The sequence below is a fragment of the Haemaphysalis longicornis genome, unplaced genomic scaffold (genome assembly GCF_048455015.1).
Source record: "Haemaphysalis longicornis isolate Haplotype H1 unplaced genomic scaffold, Haemaphysalis longicornis Haplotype H1 scaffold_1, whole genome shotgun sequence".
Lineage (NCBI taxonomy): Eukaryota > Metazoa > Arthropoda > Arachnida > Ixodida > Ixodidae > Haemaphysalis > Haemaphysalis longicornis.
In genome coordinates this window covers 161,161,576-161,178,294 of record NW_027526203.1, presented here as the reverse complement: position 1 = coordinate 161,178,294, position 16,719 = coordinate 161,161,576, and the positions used below count along the sequence as shown (strand labels likewise).

General features: G+C 48.1%; 1 protein-coding gene across 1 annotated transcript in view; it reads left to right on the top strand.

Annotated features, from left to right (window-relative positions):
* The first annotated feature begins 8,032 nt into the window (after positions 1–8,032).
* LOC144138671 (stearoyl-CoA desaturase 5-like) overlaps positions 8,033–16,719 on the top strand; it is a 32,081-nt gene continuing 23,394 nt past the window's right edge. Inside the window, exon 1 of the mRNA XM_077671063.1 lies at positions 8,033–8,190. Within this exon, the coding sequence (XP_077527189.1) occupies positions 8,182–8,190 (9 nt within the window). The 5' untranslated portion in view covers positions 8,033–8,181. The remainder of the gene's footprint in view (positions 8,191–16,719) is intronic.

Below are 16,719 nucleotides of genomic sequence, written 5' to 3'. Positions count from 1 at the left end.
GCAGTTCGAGTATCCGTGAACATGAGACCGCAATTGCATTACGCGCACATGGAGTGGCAGGCACGAGTTCTCACATCACTACACGGACACATACACTTCACACCTGTCTGGCCTACGTGACTCGATGCACGTAGTGATGACCGCGAGTGTTCTGAGGCACAGAAATATGTGACTGCGTTGTATCACACACATGGAGTGGTAGTCACGAGTTCGCACATCACTGTACACGGAGATGCAGGCGCGACTTCTCACATCCCACCCTAGCCAAAATGACCAAGCTGTCGGCGTTCAAGTTCTTGTTTTATGAGCGGCATTGTGATTTGTGCGATGTCATCGGCGGTTGCGTTGCTCCAATTGATGAACGGCATCTCGGGCAGATTCGTAAAGACTGCAGGCGAAGATGTTTGAGAGTGGCGGAAGCGACGGCTGATTGCTGAGCGAGTTGAGCTGCTCCGGTGCTCTTCGGCTTGGGCTGAGGCTGGGCTTGTGGGGCTGAGGCTGGGCTTACTGCTTGAAGCATGAAGCAGGCTCTTCTCGTCAGTCGTGTCGCTTAAAGCTGCAGCAGGTAACGTTGGGCGACTGCGCCATATGGGAGCAGGTCCATGGCTGAGGGTTAGATAAAGCGTTTAATACTTGTTGAAGCAAGTTACACGTCTTCTCTCATCGGAGCCATTGTGAGCCCCCCGGCCACAGGAGCTGCTCAATTTAAAGGGTAGGGGGGGAGAAGGGGGAGGCCTTGGCGTACGTGACTCGAGTGACTCGAGGCTCGTTCGCATGGCGCGAAGCAGTTCGAGTATCCGTGAACATGAGACCGCAATTGCATTACGCGCACATGGAGTGGCAGGCACGAGTTCTCACAGTGCATACTGAAGAGGAAGACGTGTCTGTGCTTGACGTGGCGTCGCGATATCACTAACTCCAGACAAGAAGGCTGCCTTTCGTCTGCACTGAATGATGTCATGACACCATTCACAAAGGACACACACGCACGCAGAGAATAATAAAAGTAAAACGGGAGCAAAGCAAGAAACCTGAACAAAGAATCGTGAGCCTTATTACGGAAAACGGGGTAACCTGGCACAGCAGACGACAGATGATCTGAAACCAGATTACTGGTATTGACAACGATGAACCACGGGAATAATGACTCGTATAAGATCCTATGCAACTATTTGTGGCCATCGCAAACTTTCGACAAAGCAAGTTTTCTGATCGTCTGCTACGTCATTTGGCTCCTTCCTACCGTGAATCGCCATCGCGTGTTTGGTTTTGTATATCCCAGGGGGCGCCGTCGTTCCAACATCAGCTTGAGCGTCCGGATCGGTCGCCATTTTCCCATAGGCGAAATTCGTTTTTATTTATTTTCACAATAAACAGGTAAGTACCGTCGTTTTTCGAGGTGTCAAACAAACTATAACACAAAATGAGACCTTCGTGTAAAGTCTGAGCGCGAACAGAGCAGCGGTTCGCTCAGACAAAATTTTTAAAGTGTTCCATTTATTGATGTAACACCCTGTAATATAGCATACAAGTCTGAAAGTTGTGCCACAACTTCCAATCAATTTCAGAAGTGTCATTGTTTGCAAATTGTGCTAGTTCGGCTGGCCATGCTCCAGTGAATTGTGGATCTATCTTTTTTTTCTTTGGTTAGGGGAGGAAAAAGGCAGGTCAAGGTTTGCGAAACAGCTGCCAGCGCAATGCACTGTTTGAATTTCGCTGAACAGCTGGACATACATTGCCCTGTAAATGTCGGAGTCAGCCTGACCTCCCGGGGAGGGGGAGGGGGGGGGAGGTGGAAGTGAGGGGGAGAGGGGCGTATGGGAAGCGGATACCCTACAACATCACCAGGAGAGAACTGGGGAGGGCTGTGTTAGTTTAGTGGAGGTTGTACCACCATGTAGCGGACGAATTCGAGTGTGCATGCATGTTCGCTTTACCTGGAAGCTGCGAACTGCAAACCGCACGTTAGGCTGTAGCGGTGAGTGTAGCCGTAATCCGCAAAATTGTAAATATTATAAGATGGTATGCATAAGATGCTTCGCAAAATCTATGATCTCGCCGAGCAGCTCAACGTACTGGTGATTTCGGATAGCGACATTGATAGTCACCATCGTCTCCCTGCGCGCCGTAATAAAGTGCCGACGACCACCCCTCGATAGTGTTTTCACGGCCAACCGTGAAGGCAGCTTGTCTCGCGAAATGAAATAACCCAAGAGGCACTGGTAGTGAACATTGTCTTTCACAACTCGACCGCCGTAAGTAAGAATGGGCTCTGGCTAGCCAGCCTCAAAGCGCGTGAGTCGAATTACCGCTTCACATGGCTCCCCGAGGAAAAAGTGCTCGTTAAAAAAGAACATGGTGCTCGCGCCATAAGATTGCCTCAAAAGAAAACCGTTAAAAGGTGGCGTGAAGTCGCAGTGCTTTGTAATTCCGCCCTCGCAACTGAGCAAACAGAGCTAATTATGATTCAGGTGATTCCTTTGACAGCTTTGACCTCGAAGTACTTCTTCCTTTTACCTACCTCCTAAATCGACAATGCCTCATAAATAAAGCAGAAGAAATCGAGGCCGACCTACAGCAAGATCGGCATCTGTTTGACATAATTGGATTTACCGAAACAGGGTACACCTCTGATGCCATTGTTGCTGCATTTCGTGGTTACGTGAACATATCCATATTAAGACGAAACAAGCTTGGTGGTGGAGTACCTCTAAATTTAAAAAGTGGCCCTCAAAATGAAACATTCGTCAAGTAGACCGGTTTCCATAATCATGCGGCATTTATTGGTATAATCTAGGATGATGGTAAGCAACTTTATTTGGTCCAAAAAACTTATGGAATGGAGCACAAGGAGTGGGAGATCCCGGTAACGCCTACTCCTTTTTAGACGGCAGCCCTTAGCCCTCGAGAACAGACGGCGTCTGAGGCTAGCTGGACGAGAGCTTTTGATGGCCTATCGCGACACCTCTGCTGTATCGCCCACCTCATGGGAATACAGACGCAATTTTCTATCTCGGGTTTAATCATTTTTACCGTTTTCAAACATCAATAAAAGGCAAGAAGTTATATTCAGCGCACTTAATATCATTTGTTATGAGAGATGTTTTAACTGCGCAATAAAACATTAAATGATGCTGGCACAAGACATTGAAAACATGGTTGACTTTCCAACATGAGTTCATATCCGCTCTGAAACTTTATTAGATTAGATAGAACCGGGTCATGTCGGTGCCGAGGTAGGAAGACAGGGCGCGGAGAGGAAGTTTCATAGCAGGCGGCGTTCCAAAGAGCGATCTTAAAGTCGGCAGTAGCGAGGGGTAACCATCGACGCAAGTGCAGTGTAGACAGAAGACAATTGCAACAATGCAAAATGGGAGGAAGACGTATTGTAAGCACGCCCGCGGAACCAGCTAAATACGGGGAGAGGCATCGGCATCACAACCGCGCATGTGCTCGGCAAGGTTCTGCCCAGGGTACCGATGAACACTGTGCACGTGAGGCCGGTCGTCCGAAGCGCGGTCGTCCGAGGCTCTGCACAAGCGCTAGAAACGTGAGTTTCCGCCTCCTCCCAGTTTCACCGGGGCTAATTCCAAATTGAAGAGGATGTTCCTGACCGTGTAGTTTAGTCACGGTTGTTTGACTCTCGCTAAAGAAGTTTGATAAAACAACAACGCCACACTTCACTGCGTACCAGAGTGATCACAATGGACCAAGACGATCTGTGACCAGGTGGGGGGAAAAATTACTCCCACCTCCCCTCGCGGGAACCCCTGTGTAGATGCGACGCATAGGGGGTTCCGTTGTTTCCGTTAAGTTGATTCTCCCATCGCGTGAAACGTGCCGTGAACCCCCTGCCGTGGCTATGACGCAACGTGGCGTGGCTATGGCGTAACACAATCCAACACAATCCACTTTAATCCAATCCAATCCAAATCCAAACCAAATCCAAACAAAATCCAATCCAATCCAAGTCAAGCCAAGCCAAGCCAAGCCAATCCGAGCCAAGCCAAGCCAAGCCAAGCCAAGCCAATCGAATCCAATCCAATGCCCCTCGCGAGAGTGTTCGCTATCGAAGAGGAGAGGGGGTGAGCGGCGGATAGCGCAGCTCGCGCGGCGAGGAGAATGGGGGAGGGGTGTGGACGGACAACGACAACGCCGTATGGAGGGACAAGGCGAGTGAATAAGATGCCGCCCATGTAATCCTAAAAAGTAGGATTACATGGACGCTATAGCGTCACCAATCACATTCAGGGCGTGGATCGGGACAGTTTTTCATTTGTTTATGTAGGGTTTTCTGTCTCGCTTTTAATTTCATTCCGGTGATATGTTCATCTAATAGCGATTTCGATTTAAATGGTGTATGTATTTGCAGCGAAGCTGTATGTGCCTCGGTTTCCATAATCGCCTGCGTGACCAATCGGCGTAGAACGGAAATTTTTCGCACCCAAGAGCTAGTTTTCGTCTTCAACGGCTCCTGGAGTGACGTTTTGAGCGATGCCTTTCCCGTGCAACACGCGCACATCACCAGTTGCCCCTTTGTGCGCGCACTGGGTGGTGGTGGAGGGGTCGGGCGGAAGGTGCGCGCACGCGCAGCCAGGCTTCATGTGCTCACCGATGACATGTCCCTTGTGCTGGTGGGATATTTCAACGCGGGAGGCCCAACGCGACCAGACTGCATGCTGTCCTCCGTGGCAGTGCGGTTTGGGTTGGGGTGTTAAACAGACGGTAGGATGCCTACGACGCAAGAGGGAAACGAGTGCACCCCCATGTTTGTAAACTCTAGTCCTTCCAAGCTTTAATTTACTTGTATTTTATTTCCTTACACTTTTTTATTTTGATTTTCTGTTTGACGCATAGTGCTATTTGTGTTTATACCGCGTTTTTTTTGTTGTTGTTTCTTTACTGTTTATTCTTACGTGTTATTTCTAGGTTGAATTACCTTGTTATATTTGTATGCGCGCATGCGCTGTTTTTTCCGTGTTTTCCTTTTTCCCTGTGGATGTCCTTTTTTCCACTTTGTTGGCCACCCGCAAATGTAATACTCTCCTGCGTGAGGGCCTTTAGGGGTATTTTGATAAATAAATAAATAAATAAATAAATAAATAAATGAATAAATAAATAAATAAACAAATAAATAAATAAATAAATAAATAAATAAACTTTTCCCCATGACTAAGGAAGTTCGAAATAGGTCTCACGTTTTCCCTTAAGGTTCATGCGTTAAAGTCTCATCCCAACAAAGCGCGTTTCGTAACAGCTGTACGATTGAATTCCTAGAACATCAGGTACGTCGAAAAAATGTCAACGGCAAGCTAAAGTGATACGCCCGTGATCCACTTTACCCTTCGTACGGTCATCAGTTTGTTTTTGCAATGCTCCCTTTCTCACCCGCCGCGGTGGCTCAGTGGATAAAGCGTTGTGCTGCCGAGCACGAGGTCGCGGGTTCAATTCCCGGCTGCGGCGGCCGCTTTTCTGATGGAGGGGAAAAGCAAAAACTCCCATGTGTACGAGGCTTCGGTGCACGTTAAAGATCCCCAGGTGGTCAAAATTAATCCGGAGCCCTCCACTACGACGCGCCTCATCGCATGTAAAGCATCGGCGTGTTAAACCCCACAATCAATGAAATCTCCCTTTCTCGTTGTTTTTTCTTCCTTTCAGCTTATTAACTCGACCAGAAGAGTCCTGCTTGCTTAAGCCGATTGTCATTTAGGCACCCTTTCCTCACAAAACCCTGGCATTATCCGTGAACTGGCGTGTTTTTTTTTTTTTTTTTTGTTTCATCCAGTTGAAACAATTTTCAATCCTGTCGGGAAGCAAAACATACCCGAGGATTTGTATCCGCAGTGCTGCGCTTGTGCACACGAGGTACGAATATGTGTAGCTGGCAGCACATGAAATCTTCCGCATGGTTTGTGCAAGATGCTTGCAGCCCTCGTTTGGCGTAAGAGGAAGTTCTTTGATTTCTGTGTTGTTTACGTGCGGATACTATTCCAGCTGGTTAAAGCGACTTTTCTACTTATTCCATTTTCGAAAATAGTCATCGGTTTTCCAGAGTAATGTTTTTTCGCAGAAGCGCTCATAGCATTTTAGAAGTGCTTTTAAGCATTCGCGTTTATATTTTGCGTGGTTATTCCATGCAACTGACTTTTCCTGACAGCCTGCCGCTGCGATCCAGCTGGATGCGATCTAGCTGGAAGCTTAAATTCATCCTTCCTCCGTCCTCCGAATTTCAATGAACTGAACGTGTCGTGTATACATTTTGATAGCTTTAGCATTTCGCGTTCCGCGCGTTCGGTGGCCAGACTGAGTACGCGCTTGCTCGTTTCGTTGCTGGTTCTGAGCGCCAAGTTGCGTAATTTTTTTATCCTAAAATGGGGTGTTAGATTAACTGCACCCATTGCTTTTGTAAATAACGGTGGTTCGGTATGTTTTAGGTCAGTCTAGGTGCGGGGCGCAGCCTACGTTTAATTAATGTTCTGCATCACGCGAGAAACACCGGACTTGCACCGTCAAAATCACGAAATATGGCCCCCTTGCGAACACCTGCTCTTTTCCCTGCCTTAATTTCTCTCTAGACTGCACTATTGAAGACGCCCGTCCATGCGGACTGACTATGGAACCCAACAGGAATAATACTCTCGGATGCTCCAACTATAACCCGGAACTAATAAGTGTAGCGACAGACCCTCAGGGGCGGGGGGGGGGGACCGCCATTTCAAAAGTCATCCATTGATTGAAGAGACGGATATACGTACAATGGCGATAGAAATTCCATGACATTTTTTATTGTAGCGAGAAAAAAATCTCACGATAAAGAGCGTCGAACAAATGTCTGCAACTGATCTATCCCTACATATTCTTGGATTTCACAACAGGAAGAATAAAAGACAGCGGAGAGGCGTGTACGGCGTGCGGCTGGCTTTTGACGGACTGCATTGCGGTTATTTCGAAGTCGGATAAGGCACGGCATCACACTAGCCTTCTCCACATTGGACAACAGGACAACATCAGCGCCGCTGGCGCGCCCGCTCGAAAATGCGCCGAATCGCGATTTAAAAACGGTGGTAATTTACTGTACCGAACCAGTTCGATCCCCATTGCGAAAGCACTTCGTGCATATAGGCCGCATTGCTGGAACGTCGTTCCGCTCTCGCTGTCCATTCTTAAAGATCATCGCTGTACGTAGAATGCGAACTTTCTTCGTGATGTGTGCGTTATACTCTGCCCAGAAACGAAAGTACTATTATTCGATTACGTCCCCTTATTTATTACCGTCTCACCTTCTGTACTTAAGCAGCTTTCTGGGCTTTTGCTATCGTTTAATATGAACGCAACGGTGCTCGGGATGACGACGATTCACCCTAATCGTTGCCCTTTTCGGCAAGGTGCCCGACAGGGAAGAAGAGAAAGAACGAATCTGTGGCCTCCTGCTGGACATTGAGTCTCGCTTTACATGTCTGCATGCGTGACTACGTTTAGGGTGCTCCTTTGTCTGCCACAGGACTGACGGACAAAGCTCGGAAAGAAAGCTCACCTCCGAGAGGAAACGGGGAAAGAAGAGAAAAAAGAGAGGGCAAAAGAAGACGAAGGTTGGAGTGAAGCGAGCTTCCCCCAAGGTTGACGATTACAGGTCACGAGCATCACGAGAGCACGCCAGTAAAGCGCGTGTCACACACGCATAAGATTTTAAAGGGGGAACAAAGAAAAGCAACCGCGGGAAGTGATCGCGTAAAACCCGGACTAGACAACGGCGTTGAACCCTGTCAGCGTTTGTTTTGTTTCTCACGTCGTTAACGGGAATGCAAAAAGCGACGCCATACAGTACTCCGTAGACATTAATCAACGGAGTCGCAGAAAAATGCAAACGAAAGTGGCGGCAGTACGAGAGTGTGGAGACAATGGCTGATTTCACGCGCCGACGTCACCGCTCCCGAAGACAATGAAAAACCACCCCTCGGCGTGGTTTACTCAAAAACGGCGACGTAGACAGAAAGCAAGTGGGGGAGAGGAGGTGTGGGAAGGTGACTTACAGAATAAAGGTTATAACGTGGCGGACCCGCGCACATTGGTAGTCACACTTTGCGCTACGCGCACAGCACCTCCGAGAGGACTTCACGCACGGACGACAGCCCGCTCAATTCGGCCCTTCCTCTGGAAACTTACACGCCTCGTCTCTGCAGAATGACAACGGTAAGAATTTGCCGTATTTTCGCGATTCTAAGGCCCCCTCAATTCTAAGCACCCTCTCGGACTTTTGGGGAAAAAAAACTTGGAAAAAAAGTTTGCATGCGAATCTAAGCACCTTCTTTTCCAAGCAACTATCGCAAGGCGGACTTGAGACGCGTGGAAGCGGGCCCGAGTTGACCGCGGGGGCGAAATCATTTATGAAGTTTTCTATTACGGACCACCTCAACGGAACAGAAGGCGACCTGTTGGGGCTACTGAGAGCGGCGGCCCAAGTGGCACATCGGACTCGAATGGTAGTGAGGGTTGTTGATGATGAGACGCAAACGGTCTGTTCACTGTCTGTGCCTATTTTTCTTTCGAATGCTTGCTAAATAACACTTTATTCCTTGCGCCCGTCTCCTCGAGATACGGCCGCGAAAAAGTGCCGGGGGGGGAGGGGGGGATTGATTGGTTTTTCGAATCTAAGCACCCCCCTTACTTTGGGCATCGCGGTCGTGGAAAAAGGGGGTGCTTAGAATCGAGTAAATATAGTAAGCCCCGGACAAAGGGATGGATGTCTGACAAACGTAACGATTGGGTGTTATTTCAAGCGATCGAGCGCATTACGTACCTGGAATTGTGTTTTCAATGCTGACTGATTCTAAAGAAAAGGTGTCGGAGAGGAATATGCTTCCGTTCGAACCTAATCGAGAAAGGACGGCTCACTACAGTTAGAACTTGTGTTTGTGATGGTGAGCTGTCCTTTGACTAGTCGCTTCAGGCGAACACAAACTTCTCGATCTCCAACTTGAGGCTAGAAATTGATTTGGTTACATTGAAACTACTCTTACCGCCGCCATTGCTACATAGCTGCCATTTCAATACATCAGACTTCAAGCGCGCATAAGGCCGGGTTCAGTCTGTTGCCGCAACTGTAACTTTAGCAAATGACGTCATTTCACGTCTCAGCCAACCTAACTGCGTGACACACCGTTTTTTTACGTCAATAGATCACGATGTGGCTTTTTCGTGGGTAGTCTGAACATATCATAATGAGGTTTACTTGAAATCGCTTAGATGGACTAGAAATCAAGTGCGAGCTGCGGGTCATTTTTATTGTGGCTCCGCATCTCTTATGAGCTGCAGGTAAGCGATAGAAGGAGGAGAGCTGTTCACGGGCCAGAAATTTGGGCCCGAGCCCAGCCTGGGCCCGGTGCTTATCGCAGTAGGCCCGGCCCGACCCGACGAAGAAGGCCGACGGGCCGGCCCGGGCCGGCCCGAGACCACCTTAACCTTATGGCCCGGTCCCAGCCCGGCCCGGCCCGGACCGGCTGCGTGTTTCCAACCCAAATACCGTAGGGGCCCGAGCCTGACTGGGGCACGTTTGGAAGCGAAAACTACCTCAAGGCGCTAAAATGCATCGTAAGGGAAATGATAGCAGGCAAAACCAACATTAAACGGGCAAAACAACCCCAATTAAACATAACAAGTCCTGATTCCTGCTTTTACCGCGTCAGCAACATGTAGTTTCTGTGATATCATAGAAAACCTTAGTATTGCTTCACTGTGCCGGGCCAGCCCGGGCCGTCAGGACGGCCCGGCCCGTCCGAAGAATTTACATTTCGGCCCGAGTCCGGCCCGGGCCCGGGTGAAAAGTAAGTCGGGTGGCCCGAGCCCGGCCCGCGGGCCGGGCCGGGCCCGGGCTTTCGGGTAAGCCCGAGCCCGTGCACACCTCTAAGAAGGAGGGAGTAAAACGTGTTTATTTTATATTGCACGTCATATCAAGCGCCAGCCTGTGAGCTTTGACATGCTTCCCCGCGGCAGAGTCGAATGCTCACGTGGCGGAATGCCACAGAGCAGAACACAGCTGTCCCGCTCTAAGGCCATGCCGTGATTCAGCATTGCCACCATGCACTCGAGGGACCAATCCATGCTGTCAACAAAGCGAATTCGGCGAATGATAGCAACGTACATACAATTTGGCTCAAAACTGTTATCGGCGCTGCGGCACTGCGCAATCCAGAACGCCGTGTTTGCGTCGCGTGATGCCAACGCGCAGACCGAACATTTGAGTCGAATCGCATGCTCGACACCGTCATTCGCCAAAATTTTATTGTTGGTTGCGTGGATTGGTCGATCGAGTTTGTTTGGATGAATCTGAATGACGGGGTTGTTTCAGAGTGCGCTTTGCCGTTCGTCCCATTCTCTCTTTGGTAGCAACGAGTGACCATTAAGGGAGCGTTGTGCAACGCAGGCCAGTGGGAGTATTTTTTTCGAGTGCTTCGCGATGGTGAACGGGGCTAGATGAACGTAGAAACGCACATACGAGCACTGTTGCATACTTGCTTTTACCTCTCGAGGGGAGGGGCGTGCGTGGGCCTACTTGAACGGGAATCGAGGACGATATAATTCCTAGCCCCCTTCGGCACCGAGGCCCACAATAATGCGTTTTACGCATAAATCTACAGCGTTTACCACTGGATTGAGCTAAACCGACAACTCACCCATGAATGGAACTCTAATTCTTGGAAACACTTGGTTGTTGCAAATGTGCAATTAAAATGTAATAATTGGCACGGCTAAGGGGCGCGTCAGCTCGAAATGGATGGGTGAAAGAGTAAATTAACGTTCAAAATTTGAAGAGCCTAAAAATGAGGGCGTCCCAACTCACTACTTTTACATCCGTCAACACATCCTGTGGTCTCAACCTTGACTGAGTAAATATAAAGCTCTCACTGAAGAAGATAAACAGAATATTGATGTAAAAAGTAAATGCGGAGCAGATGAAAAAGTACAGACACGCGTGTGAACCTGTGAAACAGATATACGGCCTTGTAAAAATGCCCGGCCTTAAGGCACCAACAGGATTCCTTCTGAACTTGACGTACAATCGATGGAAAGACATTCTCCCCGCCTCCCCATAAATGGTGCCGCATGCAATCGAAAAGTTGTATAGGAGCCGATACAGTATATTTAATTCGTACTTTACATTCCGCTATTTTTTAACAACCTCGGTACTTAGCGACTTCTCTAGTTTAACTTGCAACGGGCTTGTTCGAATGAAGAATTCGTGGTATAAACCACCTCAAAAGCCACTTGGCCTCACGCCATGGATGAGGTCCAGTGAATAATTTAAAACATCCCAGGATCCTGCAAAGGCATTGGGACTTCGTGAGCACATGTGCTTTGAAAGCAAAGCTTGATTATTCCAAACTCATATAGGTCACCAGCTCCCTACGCTGCTGTAACGGTCACCTAGTGAACTTACATTATTCACAGCTCCGGAGCGCTGTCGGCTTTGCCGCCCCCGTTTCGCCACAGCCGTGGGTGTCACACAATGCGGCAACTAAAAATGATGAGCCAACGTGACTGCCGTATACGCAGTCCGCTGAGCTCCCGGCGTATTCCTCAAACGGCTGCAGAGCGCAGACTTTCGTTCGAACTTCCTCCGCATGCCTAGACTGCAAATGGATTGCGCTGCATTGTTTATGGGGGAGATAACGGGAGGGAAGAAGGAGCGGAAACTTCGACTTGGTCGCAACCGAAGTTCTTGACCTATGCAGCGGGAAAAGTGACCGCACCTAGGCTGTCGAGAACAAAGGAAACGCCAGTGGAATACCGTAAGCGTGAACGCGCAAATCTCATTACCCTTGTTTTGGGAGTCGAGCTAGGCGTTCCTTCTTGGGCTAGCTAAACGCTGAAATTTATGTCCCTCTGTCCGTCGCCTGAATTACCCGCACAAAGAAAATGAATTGAACATTCACTCGTGGCTAAGGCATTGTGCGGCTGAGCCCAAGGGCCCGGGTTCGATCCAGTCCATGGAGCCAGTTTTGCTTGTGTAAGTGAAAAACAAGAGCGCTCGTGTGTCGAAATTTCGGCGCACGTTAAGAATGTCCAGGTGGTAAAATGAACCCGGAACCTACCGATACGGTGTGCTTCGGGGCCCAGGTATGGATTCAGAGCGTGAAAAACCCAGAATTAAAAAAAATTCCATCGTTAACCTTCACTGGTGGGATTGGACTCCAAGCCTCAAAGGGGGAAAATAGACGCACCGCCGATTGAGCCACGTATTCCAGATGACTGTATGACGTTCGTAGGAAAGACAAATCAGTTTGTGCGGAGTGACATCGTGACGTAGGCGCTGGCGTCACCCGAGACGCGGCCGAATGCAGTGCTATTTAATACGAAGGTGCAGTGGTCACCGAGGCAGAGCGGTACATGAGATGTACACATCGCACCCTGGCTCTTGGGTGAAAACTTCGCCGTGCTATTTGTGCCACACAGCGGGTGCTGTATACGGCTAAAGTTGAAACTACATCCCAATTCTTAGATAGGCTGCAAAATACAAACTGGGCAGCCGAATTAAAGAATAGGGGTCGCACCTGACAGCGACAGAAACGTCATCGTCTTTCGACTTGGTTGCAGCGAAACAAGCAGGTACATGGACCTTTTTTTTTTTTTTTCGGGTGGCAAGAACCAACTAAATCGTCGACGCCTGCAATATTGACGAATAACGATGCCACGCTTATGATTCAGTTAAAAATTGGTCCTGCGCTGCTATATCACGCAACGCAATACGTAACGTTCCAATTGCGAAATGTCCCGGCGGAGTCCACATTCTTTTATTCAAATCGTTTTCCCCCTTCATCGAAATTGTCGGTCACTCAGGTTCGTTGTGGTGTACGTCAAGGTGACTGCATTTCTGTGTAATATAAATAATTAAGGCCGGTATTTGACATCTATTGGGTGTTAATCTGATTTTATGCAGTGGGCTCCAAGCAGGGACCGATTTTTCGATGTCCCACTACTCCCCGAAACTACATTAACATAAGCCGTTCGGTAAACCAACGCCTCCACATGGTATCAATGACGATATTTTGGGTAACAGTGTCTAAATTAATACTAAATGAATACTAAAAGTTATTTTATTCGTAACATGCACCTGCGCACTCAACCACTCGGTCTCGGTCTCGGTCTCGGTCAGTGTCTCTGGGGTGCCCAACCAGATTGTGTCGTCACTTTGCATTTGGCTGTGGCATGCTGTGTTGCTCGATGTGGGTGAAAGCAGAGTCCTCAGCTGCTGCAGCATGCCAGTTTGTGGCTTAGGCACACCAGTCTTGGGAATCATATTCAAGAATTTGTAAAGTTGCCCGTCACTAGGCACAAAATGTTGCAGATATACATATGCTGAAATCACTGAGCAACTGCTCATTCGCATGTGCGGACGATAGTAGGGGCAGCCCTCCCCGTCTGACTTTGAGCCAAGAACACAAGTGCACTTCTTTACTCTTAACATATATCCCTGCCACAGCACTCTCATGCCGATTGCCCGGTGCGAACACTCACGATTAATCGCCCTCCGATTCTGAATGACGCACCAAATTACGTGTAGTGTGCGCGGTCGAGGACAGAGAAAGGGCCCGTGCATTCTCTGGCACACACTCTCGTAGATGTAGGGTATCATTTATATCGTACTCGTACACAGCGTCACTCACAGCTGTTGCGGAAAACTTCCTGTTAGAAATGACGCTGCAGAGAGCTTGTTTCTAGCTATCTAATGGGCCTGGGGAAGTAATATTTGGCTAAAATATTTTGCCCTCCTCCAAACTAAGAATTGAAAACGTTTACTCCCTGTAATTTCTATTCGATCAATCCAGAATTGGCTGAAAACTCTCCATTCCGCTTCATGTAGGCGAAACGCAAAACATCGGCTTGCGAAACGCAGAGCTCTAACAAATCAGCGTGTATCTTGGCGTGTAGCTTAAAAATTACTTCGGAGCTACCTAACTTTGTGCAGAATATTTGCGAAAGGCGCTGCTAGGAATTCTAAAACCAAACATGAGACTTATGTTAAAGATGGAAATAAAAGCTTCCGAGGTCGCGGGTTCGATTCCTGGTCGCGGCGGCCGCTTTTCTGATGGAGGCGTAAAGCAATAACGCCCGCGTGTACGAGATTTAGGCGCATGTTAAAGATCCCCAGGAGGTCAAAATTAATCTTGAGCCCTGCACTACGGCGCGCCTCACCGCCTGCGTTGCGTCGGCGCGTTAAACCCTACAATCAATCAATCAATCAATCAATCAATCAATCAATCAATCAATCAATCAATCAATCAATCAATCAATCAATCAATCAATCAATCAATCAATCGAAATAAAAGCTTATAAACGCATTTTTGTAGCTTGAATTGGAGTTCGAAATGTGCACGGTAAATGTGGACTGTAAGTAGAGTTCGGTAAATGGGCACGAACATGGTGTTTCGAATTCGAGGACATCACGCGATCTTTCGATTTTTTTATTTGTTTTCAGGAACAGCATTGTCTATCATTTCCAGTGATCTTCTCCAATCGTCACACGAGAACAATAGTTTCATTATGAACTTCATGGCGACCACCATCATTACGCTGTCATCTGTTTCAATCGTTTTTGTGAGGCGGTGCTGCCAGTGAAAAGCTTCGTCTTACTGCGGCCGCTGAATCAAAAAGCGGCCTGTCGAGTCGGGTGTGAGTGTATAATCTCCATAGCACCCGCGCGGCACATTGCAGGGACAGCGTCACGTACGGCCCAAGACCGCGATCGCGCCTCATCGAATGGGTGAGACACATGTGCGGGGCACAGCCCTTCCATCGCGTCCACGGTCGCGTCCATGGTGGACGAGAGCAGTATGGGGGGCTCTAGTGAGGAGAATGCGGTGTTTCCCCGCTAAATGTTGGGCGTACAAAAGATGCACCCTCATGTCGGTTGCCGGGAGATCGCAGGCAGCTATCACTACATCTGAGTTACTGAATCAGCTTTCTGCAGTTCCGCAAGAATTTGCTGCGGCGAGTCAGCTGTGTAGCATAATATACAGGTTACACCACCTTTCAGTGGAGGAACTGGAACGAAGGATGGTAAGGACATGACCGTAGAAGCTCCTGAACAACAAACACTGAGCATGCTCTATCCGACATTATATATGCTCACATGACTCTCGCACATTGCGCGACGCTATTGATGTTCGAAGTCAGATCAATTGTGTCTCAACATGCAAGGTAGATGCTAATTCTTGATACCAAATATTTTTGTTTGCAGTGTTGGCACCACCCCAAACTTTATTCCGTCATTTTTCTCTCGTTTTCCAACACGTGACTCACGGCTTGCTAACAAGAGTGCAGACGGATGCAGTGTGTTTAAACCAGCTTTTTATCACTACTCGTTACCGTGGTGTTGCTTAATCCTATTCGAATTATGATTATTTTTAGCTAAGAAAAACATACACGGCACCTCGTGCGAAACTGCGGATGACAGCAAAAACAAGGCGAATTCGTTTTGGACAATGATCTTGCTCTCTCAGATGTAAGAATAGATTAGCTTCGTACAAGTGGAAGTAGCTAAGGTGGACCGTAATCCTTCCTCACAAAAGTTTGAAATAGGTCACGACTTTTCATCCAATCTCAGAGTGTGCGTTTACCTTTTGGCGTGGCCCACATGCTTCTTTGTAGGATAGCAAACCCCACAGCCACCACTGTGTTCGGGGCATTTCAGCCAGTTTTCTTTTTAATGTCAGACTTTTTTTCATAAAACGTAGGTAGATAAAAAGGAGAATAAAAACGTCCAGAAATGCTAAATTTGCGAATTCACACATACCAACGAGCTCACAAAAATTTGAATTGCCTGCTTATTAATCATAAAGGGTTTACAGCGCACAAACACGACGACACACAAGGAAGAGAAGACAGGACAAGCGCTGTCTTCTCTTCCTTGTGTGTCGAAGTGTTTGTGCGCTGTAAACCCTTTATGATGCTACACCAACTAGCCCACCAAGCCATCCCCGTGCTTATTAATGCACTTCTCAACCGCAAGTGCGTGACAAAATTGAAACCCGATGAAACCAAGATCACATCAAAATGTCCAATTCAGAAATTGCGATGGAGAAAAAAAATAAACAAACAAAAACTTCCGTCTGTCGAGACTTCGGAGCACGTTAAAAATCTCTAGGGTGTCCAGAGACTACGGAGTGCTCCGCCTAGGTGTGCCTCATAACCCAGGTGTAGCACCGGGGCTCTAAACCTCTGAAATTAGGAAAAAAAAAAGTTTTGAATTTATTCCGGCTAGTTATGCTCTGGGTAATTTTATTTTTGACGGTTTTACTTACCATTAAAAAAAAAACGAAACGGAACTAGATGAAACCTCGTTAAGCCTTTTCACGCTTGGCTTTGTTGTGTTAGGCGTGACTAAGCTGCACACACGCATTGTTATGAGTGTTCTTGAAGCCTCTCTATATAGTGCACCGTTATCCCATTGTTCCACACGGCCTCTAAGCAACAAACCGAGGTCGCTGCTTAAGGAACACGGCCACTCACAGCCAGGGCCATTTTGCGTGACTAATCTGTTTTCCCCTAGGCGAACGCAAGGAACACGCACACCTCTCGCCGTGTGAAACAATGTTTACCCCGGCAGTTAGGACTGCGCCACGTTAATGAGGGAAAAAATACCCGCGCCAGCCACCGAGCTGTCTTTCCAGATAGCCTTGCGAAATTAAACTCTCCAATTTATGAGACTTGCCTACACTGTCG